The sequence below is a fragment of the Pecten maximus genome, unplaced genomic scaffold (assembly GCF_902652985.1).
Source record: "Pecten maximus unplaced genomic scaffold, xPecMax1.1, whole genome shotgun sequence".
Lineage (NCBI taxonomy): Eukaryota > Metazoa > Mollusca > Bivalvia > Pectinida > Pectinidae > Pecten > Pecten maximus.
In genome coordinates this window covers 1-13,223 of record NW_022980821.1, presented here as the reverse complement: position 1 = coordinate 13,223, position 13,223 = coordinate 1, and the positions used below count along the sequence as shown (strand labels likewise).

Sequence of the window (13,223 nt, the reverse complement as noted above, 5' to 3'; positions counted from 1 at the left end):
CTTAGTTCGCTGTTTTTCACATAATAATATGATTTGAATTGAATGATTGTATTTAATTTTATTTTTACTTTAATACTTCTTTCTTTTTGTTTTATATAAATTAAACAAAAAAGACCGGAAAATGCGGAACGACATTAAAACAATGGCGTGCTGCATAGGCGGGATCTCCCGGCTGTTCTAATAATTTTGCGTTTCGTCGTATACATGACAATTTTTTTCTTTTTAATAAAATTTTTCGTTTTCTCGATATATTTTTTTTTTAATCAAGGTTATGTAAATATATGAATTGAATAGATTTTTTTTAATTTTCATTGCGGCTATGAATACCAGTAGCTAGCTACATATCCTCCAAGGCGCGCTACCCCCTCCTCCACACACACACACACACACACACACACACACACACACACACACACACACACACACAATTTATTGATTTTATTTATTGTAATTATCATATTTTGGAGTCCGGAATAGAGGATCAAAAGGTTCTGCACTGGTAATAACATTTATCTTATCTTTGAACTTAAATAAGTTTCAACTTATTATAAAAGGTATTACAGAAATCTACTTGACTAAATTAAAGAATGACAGTACCAATATTTTATTATCACTATTTTTCAAAATAGTTTGTCTTCAAAATGTCATCTGAAGATAGGTAGCAATTACCAGAGGCGCTTGCATCGAAAATGAAAATTTAGAAAAACGATATCAGTGGTATGTGTACTGTATAAAAGTGAAGGCCGGAAACTCCGTCACGAGCGAAACGGAACCCCATCTCACTTCAATCGACGAAAAAAACACATTTATTGAAACTGACACGGTGCACACTATATGCGACCGTCATCAGGGAACATTCATCCTAAACCTACAGTGTCACTCACTACGAATTGTTACATCCAAATTACAACAATCCGTGAAAATATCGCCGAATTCTTCCCTCAGAAAGCCATTTTTCAAACTGCTCCCTCAGGCTGTCCAGATTCCTCATTTACATACGGAGTTGAAAGGTCATGCGTTTATATAATCGTCTGTCGTCAGGTGCACTTTTTGGGGTCATCTCCGCATGCACTTTGTCCGGAAAACGCTTCGGCTCAGTGAAGGGTTTTGAATGATTTACGATTACATGTATTTGAAGAGTGTCGTCGAATGAAAGATGATTTTTAATAATAAATTATTTATTATTTGTAACGTGAGAGTACCTTGCACCAAATATGACAGTACACAGGAAAGCAAACGAAGTCAAGAATGCCCTCTATGCAATCACATTCACGTAGTAGGCCTAACATACTTGAAAATCTAAAAAATTCAAAAGATAAAAGGGAGATTAATTAGCATACTTTTGTCACAAAGGTAGAACAGAATATTTATTTATATGATTGAATATTGTCAGTTTTCAGTGATTATCAATTTATTCCCATGAGTCCTACAATGTTACATTTAATATTTCCTAGAAATTCTTCGAGTTCCATCAAAATTTTACGAGTACATACAAGACTCGGGACTTGCATATAAATTTATCACCGTGTTATTATCGAAATGTTGAGGTTGAGTTTCATTTTATTTTGAACACATTTTTATTCAAATTTTTGAAACCGTATTATTTGCTTACTTGATTTCAATATTCATCAATTTGAGCATCCAACGCTACTCTAATAATGATTAAGCTGGCTGAAGGGCTTAAAGAATAAAGTAACTGAATTGAAGTGGGAAAGTAAAGATAATACTTTAGGGGTATTTCTAGTAGTTGTTTTTTAGTGTCAACCCCAGAATTTTAAAGCTAACGTCAGAACCCAATCTTGCAATATTTCGATTTAAAAACGAAGTTTTAACAACTACCGAAATGATGCAGTTGAAAAAAGGAAAGGACGATCTCATCACTGGCATTAAAACATGATATCTAACTAGTCCCTGATCTCACAAGTGACGTTCTTTACATGTACCTGTAAAATAAAGTATGCCGAGATGACCCCAAAAAGTGCACCTGGTGACAGTCGATTATATAAGCGCATGCTCTTTCAACTCCGTATGTAAATGAGGAATCTGGACAGCCTGAGGGAGCAGTTTGATGCCACTTAATTTTCAGAAACTGGCAAAACTGATGTACGCTGAAACATAACAAGAGGTTGAAAACAAATATTTAAAAGAAGTAACATGATTTATTATACTTGGTTAAGCTTTATTTATATAAATTATTCACCGTGTACAGCCTCAAGCATATGGGGATACGGCTTTGTGTGACACGGGGAGTCGACTTTGAAGCGGCATGGCAAGGCAAGCAAAGATATATAGCATACATGGTCAGTGTCTTAAAATATAAGCTGTATTTTGGCGAGGGTAAAGAAAGACAAAAGTGGCGAGCCTTGACGACCCACTTTAAATACAGCTTATATTTTAAGGCACTGACCATGTATTCTATTTATCCGGCAACAATAACAAATAATCATCAAAAATAATCTTTTTGAAGTGAAATTGTGTCAAAAATGACAAAAATATGTTCGCCTTTTAAACGTTGTTTCACTTTGAAGTGGGTTAGTCGAATTGACGTACGTGCTAAGATTCCAAAACACAGCTGTTTTCCGTAACTGTCGTATACAGCAAAAGTATATGCGGAGGGTGTATTCCGAAAATGCGGTGACAGTTGCAGGATAAATATATATATATGTATGTATACAGATAAGGTAGCAAGGCTTTGTAATCGTTCAAACCCCTTGATTGATTTCCTTCGCCATAGTCTCATGATATGAAAATTATATATATATGTAATATAGTATAGATGTAGTAATTTGTGCATTTGCAGCTGTAGTAAGTAGTAAACCAATGCCAATGTAACACTCGTGATACATACAGGTTATGACACATTTCGAGGCCCCCGCTGACACGTCAGTTATATGTAGTTTCTAGTATATAACGCATATTTCGGAATGGTGCTGTCTATGACTTTGTTGTTTCGGAATCACTTATCTGTTTTAGGTGTCCTTTTGTTGAACACCTGTCTCACAGTGCGAGAAGGCGACGCTAAATCTCATCAAGACAAAGGCTGGGAGATATTCACAAACGCTCTTCTGTCCTATCTCAGCAGCAATTACGAGAAGCTGGTGTTTATGTTGTGGGGAAAAGAAGCTAAACAAAAGGGAGCCTTAATAGAGCAGGTGAGGCGATAAAATAAGAATTATACCGTCCTCAGGTACTGTTAGTTCATCTGCCAGAAGGTTAGGTTAGCCGATGCCGTAGTATGGGCGTTTGTTGTCCAGTGTCTGTTCAGCTTTATGCGAAAACATTCTGCTGGTAAACCAAGAGGCCAAGAAGCTAGATGTAGGGTGCTGATATAAATTATGACAGTGTTTGCAAAAAAAATAACCTTCACCCATACTTTATATCCTAAGATTCATTATTAAGTAAGAACTCAAATAATTTCTTCTCATTTACTAAAAGACCTTCAATCTTTACGGGGCTGGTGTTTATTTTGTGGGGAAAAAAGCTCAACAAAAGGGGACATTTTTAAACCAGGTGAGACGAGAAAATAATAATTCCACAATCCAAAGGTACTGTAAATGAATGTTAGCTTATATGCCAAAGGTTAAGTTAGCCTATAATTGTGGCTGCCGGACCAAGTTTCTCTGAAAATTAGTCCCACAATGCAACGGTAGGTTTTACAGTCCATACAAAATGGGGGAACGCCGCAAGCGTGGATCTGCAAAAACGCAGACATATTCTGCCAAAGAAAAGACACAAACGTGTGTGGAATCTTAGGAAAGGAAATGATTCGTTGGAACTAAACGAGAGAAGGATAAGGAATAGACTCGAATTCCAATTTTCTGGACGTCTATTGGATTGCTGGTTAGCTTTTGAACATTGTCAAATTCACCGATCGAAGATTTTACCAATGTTTTGTTGTATGCATATTACTACAATTAGTATTTAAATGTTAACTATGTTTGTTTATTCTATTAAGTTACCTGAGTATTACGCGAATATTCTGTTAATATGTTATAATGAAAGCATTATTAGGCAAAGTTCACCTATCCTCGATATGTAAACAACGGGCATGTGTGTAGTTTATGTGCAGTGTACGTTGTTATAGCCTCTTTCTCGGCTCCGTGACAAATCTCGCCATAAATATAAATGTGTCTCTAGGACTCCCCCGGTCAAGCGTCCAGGTCAGTAGTAAATTAAATGTTGGGAGAGCGTGAATGAACATCTTGGATTGCCATTAATGCACGTGTGCAACTAGAATTTTAGGTTGTTTGGGAGTATGTGGCTTTAACATATTATTACATGACATTAGACACACATCATAAAACGGAAAAAAGTAAGTTTTGCTTTTTTTAAGCTTTAATATAATGAGAACTAAAAGAAATATTTGACAAAGAAAGAATAAGTTCAGTCGATGGAAATGAGATTAGAGTGTTTTCCCTGATTTTTGCTTTTAAAAAATTACAAGTAGTCTTTCCTATTTGACCCATTGTTTGAAATAAATGTCTCCCTTACCTCTGGCAGTAAGTTTTTGTGAGATACACATTTTTTTTATTATTTTTTTTTTAAATTATTTTTGGATCTATACATGTATTGGTTGATGGTTAAGAGTATCACATTGTCAACTTTCCTCTCTGATTTTTTGTATTAAATTCAAAAGTGCTAAACATTTTATTTCACAAATCTTTGGAGCAAAATTTGTTCTTTCCCACCATCAGTCCATAATGCGTTCTTCATTATTTCAATTCCAGTTTTCCAAATATTGCATGTAGGACTTATGTTTAACCCGCATTAAGCTACATATGAATTTGTTGTCGAAATATGGTGATTAATCCTAAATAAATACAATCGTAATTTAGTGTTTTTGGTAACAGAAAACGAAGCTTAATAATTATATTCCAGTCAATATAATCTTAATCAAAATGTTCCTCCCATTCTTTCTACCAGTTGCACATTCTATCAATTTTACTAATTATATTACAAAAACAAATTGATATCTTTATCTTTGGAATGGATAGATTATCTATCATTGGATGGATCGAAACCATATTGAGAGCAAAGTTCCTTGATAGCTGTTTAAATACCTTGATATTATAAGAGGTTTACTAAAACACCATATATCTGACTGAAAACCTGAAAACAAAGTAAATTATCATGATCTTTCTAAAGTTATTATCTGCAATAACTCCCTTTCTGTACCATTTTTTATTTTAAAAACAGAAGAAGAGAAACACTACTATTATAGACTTGATTTCTTTTCTTTATGCCATACAGGCATGTTCGAGAAGGATTTTATGTCTGAATATTTATGATAACATGCTTTAAATGAATTAAAATAACACTTATTATGACAGAAAATAATACATTCTGATCCACAGTTAGCAAGAAGTTTTTTTTTCAATGATAGAATTCAAAATAATTCGCCATGTTCTCGATGTTGTAAATAATCGTCTAAACCATGCGTTTTAATGAATCCATCAAGGCTTTAATTTGAATCATTGTAAGTCCTCTTTCAGAATAATTTCATTGACTACTTTTAGTTTTATAAACCTTACTGTTTCTAGAGATAACTATCAATTTCAGTGTTGAATTTTTTGGCTCACCTACTCAAATACAAGTGAGCATATGCCGTGGTGCGGCGTCCGTCCGTCCGTCATTCCGCCGTCTGTCCGGCCGGCCGTCCGGCCGTCCATGAAACACAGAAACCTGATATTGGTGAAAGATGAAGGGTGTAGGACATGTTCGTTAAAATGAATGACATTGACCTACATTCAAAATCAAAGCGGACAAATTGACTAAAATCTTTAAACGACTTGTTCTAAGTAAACTGGTGCCCAAGGAGTTGATATTGGGTTGAAGCATGCAGGCATGAAGGGCTTTCAAATTTGTTAATACGAATGGCCTTGCCTTACATTCAATGTCAAAGGGGTCAAATAGGTTGTAATATTGAAATATCTTCTACAAAAACAAAAGGTCAAAGGAGTTATTATCAAGTCTGCAGTAGCATGCTGGGGTAAAGGGCTACCAATATTGTTCAAATGATTGACCTTGACCGACATTCAAGGTCACATGGGTCAAATAGGCTGAAATCTTTTAACGAATTCTAAAAAACCAAGAGTCACAGAGATATTGTATTGGGCCTTTAGCATTCTTGGTTGAAGCGATACCAAGTTTGTTCAAATGAATGACTTTGACCGACATTCAAGGTAACAGGGATCAAATAGGCTGAGATCTTTTAACGACTTTTCAATAACCAAGAGGCAGAGAGAGTTGATATTTGGCCTGTAGCATGCTTGGATTATCCTGACATACTTTCAAGGTCATAGGGGTCAAATAGGGGTCAAATAGGACTAAAACCTTTAAAAATCTTCTTGAAAATCAAGGCCCAAGGGAGCTGATATTTGGTCTGTAGCATCCTGGGATGTTTGTTCAGTTAAATAACCTAGGCCTACATTCAAGCCACAGGGGTAAACTTAGCTTTATGTCTTTAAACAATTAGAATTAATAGAAAATAAAAACAAACTAGATAGCCGACTCAGAGATTTGATTGGAGGCCAATAGCATGTAGGAATGAAGGAAACGTTATTGACTTTAATAAACCTATACTACTCTGATATTTGATTGAAGTTTAGAATCTGCAGGTATGACCTAGTATCAAGTGAGCGACACAGGCCAATTCGTTCTTTTGGTAAGAAATCCGATGATAAATATTGTTATATCCTGTGTGTTTTGTCAGTACATCTCTGAATTCTAGAAAAAAAAATTCAGGAAGCAATACACTTTTAACTAGACTTGGCTTAAAGGCTCTTTCTTCTGGTGCAAATTGTAACGTTTGGTAACGTCTTGATAACAGATAACATACACCGAGTCTTCGTTTCACATGTGTATTAGGTCGCCATCTTACATACTACAACAACGCCACCTAGTGTCATAGGGAGTAGCTCATTATTCCATATGATGTTACATTGGGAGTGTTCATTATTGACTTATCGTTACACAAATGATATTTACCATTGTGGCGATTGATATTTTTACATTTGATATCCTTTTAACATTGATCTCTAATAAGGACAATATGACCATCTTCATGTACGATTTTTTCTATCAATGGTTGTTGTATAACGATACAAGTAGTGATCTATCACCAGCCAGTATGACAAAGAACAGAAGCTATATTACTATACTCCAGTTATCAAGAACATAGTTTGTAACTACAACAAATGTCTTACATATACATTGTGTACTGACAATCTGTACAAAATAAAGCATAAGCATATACATCAATGAAATGGAGCTTCCAACTAGTAAAGGGTATTCATGGTACTGGTTTCTCTGGCGGCTGGAATGAATATATATACCTGGCTGTGTGTTTAGGGAGATTTTCAGAACTGTAGCTTTGACAGTCCATTGTAATTTATCATATCACAGTCTACTATTAAAGCAAGTAAACACTAGTTATAATTATCGAATTCAGCCTTGTTCAAATGTGTCTAGTGCAGATGTGTAAAAACTGCTATAATTGTGCACCGGTGTTTTGTTAACGGGCACATTGGTCTACCCTATAAATTGCACATAGCGGTAATTTCTAGAGTTATTCTGAGTATTTTTTCAAATGTGTAAATCATGTTCATTCCTTTGATAATTGCTGAGGTAAATTTAGTTAATAAATGATGAATCATTGATTAAAAAAACTTTAATATTAATAGCTGTTTCATTTGTTAAAGCCGTAACTATTAGGGAGAATGAAGCTTGGAATCCGTTGACTTGAATATTTCAAATAAACACTTGATTCAAATGTAACCAATTATTGTTAATCAATTTAAATCCTAATTTAAACGTGCACTAATCTACCAGTATTTGAAAAGGAATATTTTTATTTCCTCTGAACTGATCATTGAATACTGACAGAATACCTTAATTTCTATCTCTGATCAAGCTTCAATTTCAAGTTGGGGTTAGATTATTAATTAATAATTAATAAGTTTATTTAAAAGCAAACAAAATTGAATGATGAATGTGCAACAAGGACAAACGAAATTAAAACTGTGAAACATGCCATTGAGGAATGGGGAGAGAATTTCAAGTTTTCACATTGACAAACTGGTTAAAAACTGTCAACTGTCTTTTAATTGCTGCTAAATAGATATATAGTTTAAAGGAAATAAAATTTCGAATAACTTTCATGACATCCATGTATCTGGCCGACAAATGTTTGTATCTGCTACAGTGCGCAGTCGATTTTTGTTCAGCTTAACTTTTTAAATATGCTCTATACTTGCAGATTTATGGTAATAAGTTGAAATAATTACTGTTGACGATTGTCCAACCGATTCCAAACCTAACTAACGTCTATCAATAATAAAATATAAATTACACTTCAGTACCGGAACCATCTTATTCTGGAACATTGCCACCCTTCGCCTATGGCTCGTCTTAAAGGTGGGGGATTCCAGGGCTGCAAACACTTCTCCGAATGTAATGAATACTTAATACAACATAACAAGACCCCTATTGACTGGAATTGGCTTCCTACTCCCCATAATACGCTGCCTGAAAATTGGAAATGTCCGCCTGAAGATAGTTCGCCTGCTCAGAGGGATTGGGCTTGTAATAGGGGGGATGTGCGAACTCACTGGAGTCAGGTGGATGTTAACTGGGATTATCTGCCTGTTTACCTGCCTGCGGGGATTGATCCTTTGGGAGAACGTCCTGTCGACTGGAGTTGGCTGTATATTGACTGGACTGGGTTGCCTATTGGCGGGCCTAAGCTGCCCAACACGAGTATCATTGCGCGTAAGTGATTGATTTAGCCTGGAACATGTAAACAAGTGTTTTGGGACATACTGTTTTTGCTTCGTTTCTTCCTAGTCCCATACATGAAAAAATCGGTGGAGGAGGTTGCATGTTTATTATTATTATTATTAGCCCATCATTATCAGATCCTTGTTGTTGCTATTTCATGAAAAGCACAGCAAGGATATTCCTCAAACTTCATGTGTAGGTTCCCGTTGGTCCCTAGATATGTCAATTTTATTTAGACTGTTTATGAGGTGGTTGGCGCCAAGATCCCACTTGGAACTCTTTTGTTATATCTTATTAAAATCTAACCGGTAATAAGTATTTATATATTAATGCATTTAAAATGCTGCCTCCCCCCCCCCCCCCCCCCCCCCCCCTACCACACGCACACAATACTTAGGGTTAAAATTATTGAAAAGAAATCAAGTAAACTGCAAGATGAAAGTGCATCAAAGACAAAAGTAATTAAAACTGTGAATTTTGGAAGAAAATAAGACGATTTCCTATAATTGCTGGTTAATAGATATATGATTTCAAGAAATTAACAAATCTCGAATACCAATGTTTGTATCTACTATAGTGCGCAGTCGAGTTTTCCACTTATCTTTTTCAAATATGCACTATACTTGCAGATGTACGGTAATTAGTTGATTAAATGTAATTTGAAATAATTACTGTTGACTACCTCTCTCATTTATAATAACATATAATTTCCATTTCAGCATCGAATCCAGGTTTGTAACCCCGGCAACGAAATGTTCAGGGATAGACTGGAATCAGGTTGTCCGTCCGTATGTCCATCCATCCGACTGGCTGTAGACACATTTTGTCCGGACAACTCCTTCTAAACCAATCGGTCGATTCCAGTGAAACTTCACACAAACATTAATGATCATGTGTAGATGTACACGCCACTTTCTTTTTCTGGAAATTATGGCTGCTATAGCAAGTGGTCACTATAAACAGAGTTTCCGATATGAACCATAACTTTAAGTTTGTGCGGACAACTTCTCCTTAACCAAAGGGCCGATTTCAATGAAACTTCACACAAATATAGTGGATCATGTGTATGCCATTTTCTTTTTCTCAAAACTATGGTTGCTATGGAAACTGTTCACTTTAAAGAGGTCTACTAATAAGAACCCTAACTTTAAGTTTGTCTGGTCGACGACAACACCTTAACCAAACGGCCGATTTCAATGAACAAATATAGAGGAACATGTGTAGATGTGCATGCCACTGTCAGTCCGCAGTTGTTATGCAACTTCAGTAGGAGTAGCTGCAGATCAACTTTCAGTGTTTTGGTGTATCAAGGTCAAGATCACTGTTACTTTTCTGGGTGTGGGTCAGATAGGGACATGTATTACTCTAGCAATGCCCATCATGTTTGTTATTATTATCATTAGCCAACCATCATCATATCCTTGTTGTCGCTATTTAATGACAAGCACAGCAGGGATATTGCTCAAACTTCATGTGTAGGTTCCCGTTGGTCCCTAGTTGTGTCAATTAATTTAGACTGTTGATGAGGTGGTTGGCACCAAAATCCCACTGGGATCTCTCTTGTTATATCTTGTTATTAAAAGCTAACCGGTAATAAATATTTATATATTGATGCATTCAAAATGCTGCCGTAACTACCAGCCCCTGTGACCTTTCATAAAGGTAAAGGTCATTAATTCATTTAAAAAGCCTTGGTAGCCTTTCGGGCAGGTGATCAAGTTAAAATTAGACAGACAGGCAGGGACCTCATTACTTTAGGGCTATTAATAGATAATGTGCATTTGAATATAGAATCCCCTTTTTGGGTCCCACCCTCCACTTGGGAGCCAGCAGAGTACTACGAGAGAAACTCAGTTTTCTTCAACAGTTTGAAAAAAATACCTTTGTGATCATCAACTTTAGAGAGAAGTTCTCTTAGTTTATTTTCCCTTTCTGAAATTCAAAATTCATTGCCAGTCCGTGTGAGTGTAAATAGCTATGGCAGCGCCGAGTTGATTTGTACCAAATGTCCGTTTTTCCGGGGATTTTTGAGTGGTTTTTTTTTTTTTTTTTTTTATTGTTTCTTTGGGTTTTTTTTTTTTTTTCTTTTTTTGTGTGTGTGTGTGTGTTTTTATTATATTCTTAATGTAAATGACGACAAATAGAAAGACAAAGCTGTTCACTGCTGGATTAGTTAAAAGTTTCAAAAGTGAAAAGTGTTATATATACTATTGATCAAGGAAGACAATCCTTACAGAAATGTAATGTGTACGTATATAGTATACTCAAGGGAAATAACTCTTACGATCTTATATGTAATAGGTTTACCAGGAACAATCTGGAAGATTTAATGTTTTATATACAGGTATCTATTGACAAGTTATTGCTTACAAGAAGAATATTAAAGAATTCCAGAAAAGAGATGGTTGGTTAATGTACTTTTGGCAATATGGACCACAAGAAAGAAATTGTTATTCAGAACTGGTTTGAAATTGTCAAGAAGAGCTATATGAATTCTGTTTTACTTATTAATGGCCTGATAATGAGAACTGATTAATAAGTTTTAAGGGGGGGGGGGGGGGGGGGAGCTTTATGCTTTTTGTTAGATTATTAATAGACTGATAATGAGAACTGTTTAAAAAAATTAAGGGGGGGGGGGGGGGGGCTTTATTAATTTTTATTATTAACTGAACTGTGGGATTTATAATCATTCTTAATTCTGGAGAAACGAATAGGAAAGGATTACTCAAGGTCAGTTGTTATAAGATAAGTAATTAACTAATTAACAGTGTTGATTTAATATACCACCTTGTACACCACATAATTATAATTGTGAATTATCTCTGTAACTTGCTTAGCTTTGAATATATCATTAAATTGTGCTTTGAACTTAGCTGCTGGTTTTCATCTTTCCTTTATTATCACGTAACAAAAGTTACACAACTGTGTTGCTGAGGAAGGAAGTTAAACACAAGGCTAAATATGTCAAGTTTGAAAACCAAATAATGAACCTTTGGTTAGCAAAGATGGCGGGATAACGAGGTTAAAATGTTATGTGTCTTTTCTTTTGCTGGATGTGACTTCAGCAATATAGGTACATGTATGCTTCAGTGAGGTAACACTAAAGTTGTCATCATTTTAAAAGGGAGACAACCATGACCACACCCCACCTGAGACATGTATTAATTATGGCAAGCCAAGTGGTCATTTATTCGCGGAGCAATATTGATCCAGTATTTTACCAAATTATATGAAATATCTTATATGTTTAAGATATCTAATATGTTTAAGATATCTTATATCTTTTATGAGATATCTTATATAGTATATAAGATATCTCATAAAAGATATAAGATATCTTATAAAGCATATAACATATCGTATATATTATATAAGATATCTCATAAAAGATATAAGATATCTTATAAAGCATATAACATATCATATATATTATATAAGATATCTGATAATAATTTGGGTAATGCCTGGATCAACGTTGCTCCGTGAATAAATGACAACTTGGCTTACCATAATCAATGCATACATAAACTACACGTGTGCATGTAACAAACGGAGAAGGCCGTCCATAAATGACCCATGTTGATAGGAAGTACGTTCAACAATACAAAACAAAACTTTTATTTTAATCTGAAGTATCGACTACAAACCACAATATAGGATTCGACAATGTTATCATAATGAGTCTTAACTGCCGAGATCTCTGCGTTATTAAGAAACTCCGTGATGTATTTAACCGTCTCAGACAAAAATACACTCATTATAGTGTCTTCGGGATGTATTTAACTGTCTCAGACAAAAATACACCCGTTATAGTGTCTTCGGGGTGTATTTAACTATCTCAGACAAAAAGACACTCGTTATAGTGTCTTCGGGATGTATTTAACCGTCGCATACAAAAATACACTCGTTATAGTGTCTTCGGGATGTATTAAACCATCTCAGACAAAAATACACTCGTTCTAGTGTCTTTGGGATGTATTTAACCATCTCATACAAAAACACACTCGTTATAGTGTCTTCGGGATGTATTTAACTGTCTCAGACAAAAATACACTCGTTATAGTGTCTTCGGGATGTATTTAACCGTCTCAGACACATATACACTCGTCATAGTGTCTTCGGGATGTATTTAACTGTCTCAGACAAAAATACACTCGTTATAGTGTCTTCGGGATGTATTTAACCGTCTCAGACAAAAACACACTCGTTATAGTGTCTTCGGGATGTATTTAACTGTTTCAGACAAAAATACACTCGTTCTAGTGTCTTCGGGATGTATTTAACTGTCTCAGACAAAACTACACTCGTTATATTGTCTTCGGGATGTATTTAACCGTCTCAGACAAAAATACACTCGTTATAGTGTCTTCGGGATGTATTTAAGCGTCTCGGACAAAAATACACTCGTTATAGTATCTTCAGGATGTATTTAACCGTCTCAGACA

General features: G+C 35.2%; 1 protein-coding gene across 1 annotated transcript; it reads left to right on the top strand.

Annotated features, from left to right (window-relative positions):
- Positions 1–2,809: 2,809 nt before the first annotated feature.
- LOC117319730 lies at positions 2,810–11,211 on the top strand. The gene is made up of 3 exons (XM_033874486.1): positions 2,810–3,152; positions 8,358–8,769; positions 9,498–11,211. The coding sequence occupies exons 1-3, from the start codon at positions 2,925–2,927 to the stop codon at positions 9,515–9,517; spliced, it is 660 nt and encodes a 219-aa protein (XP_033730377.1). The 5' UTR covers positions 2,810–2,924; the 3' UTR covers positions 9,518–11,211.
- The last annotated feature ends 2,012 nt before the right edge of the window (positions 11,212–13,223 follow it).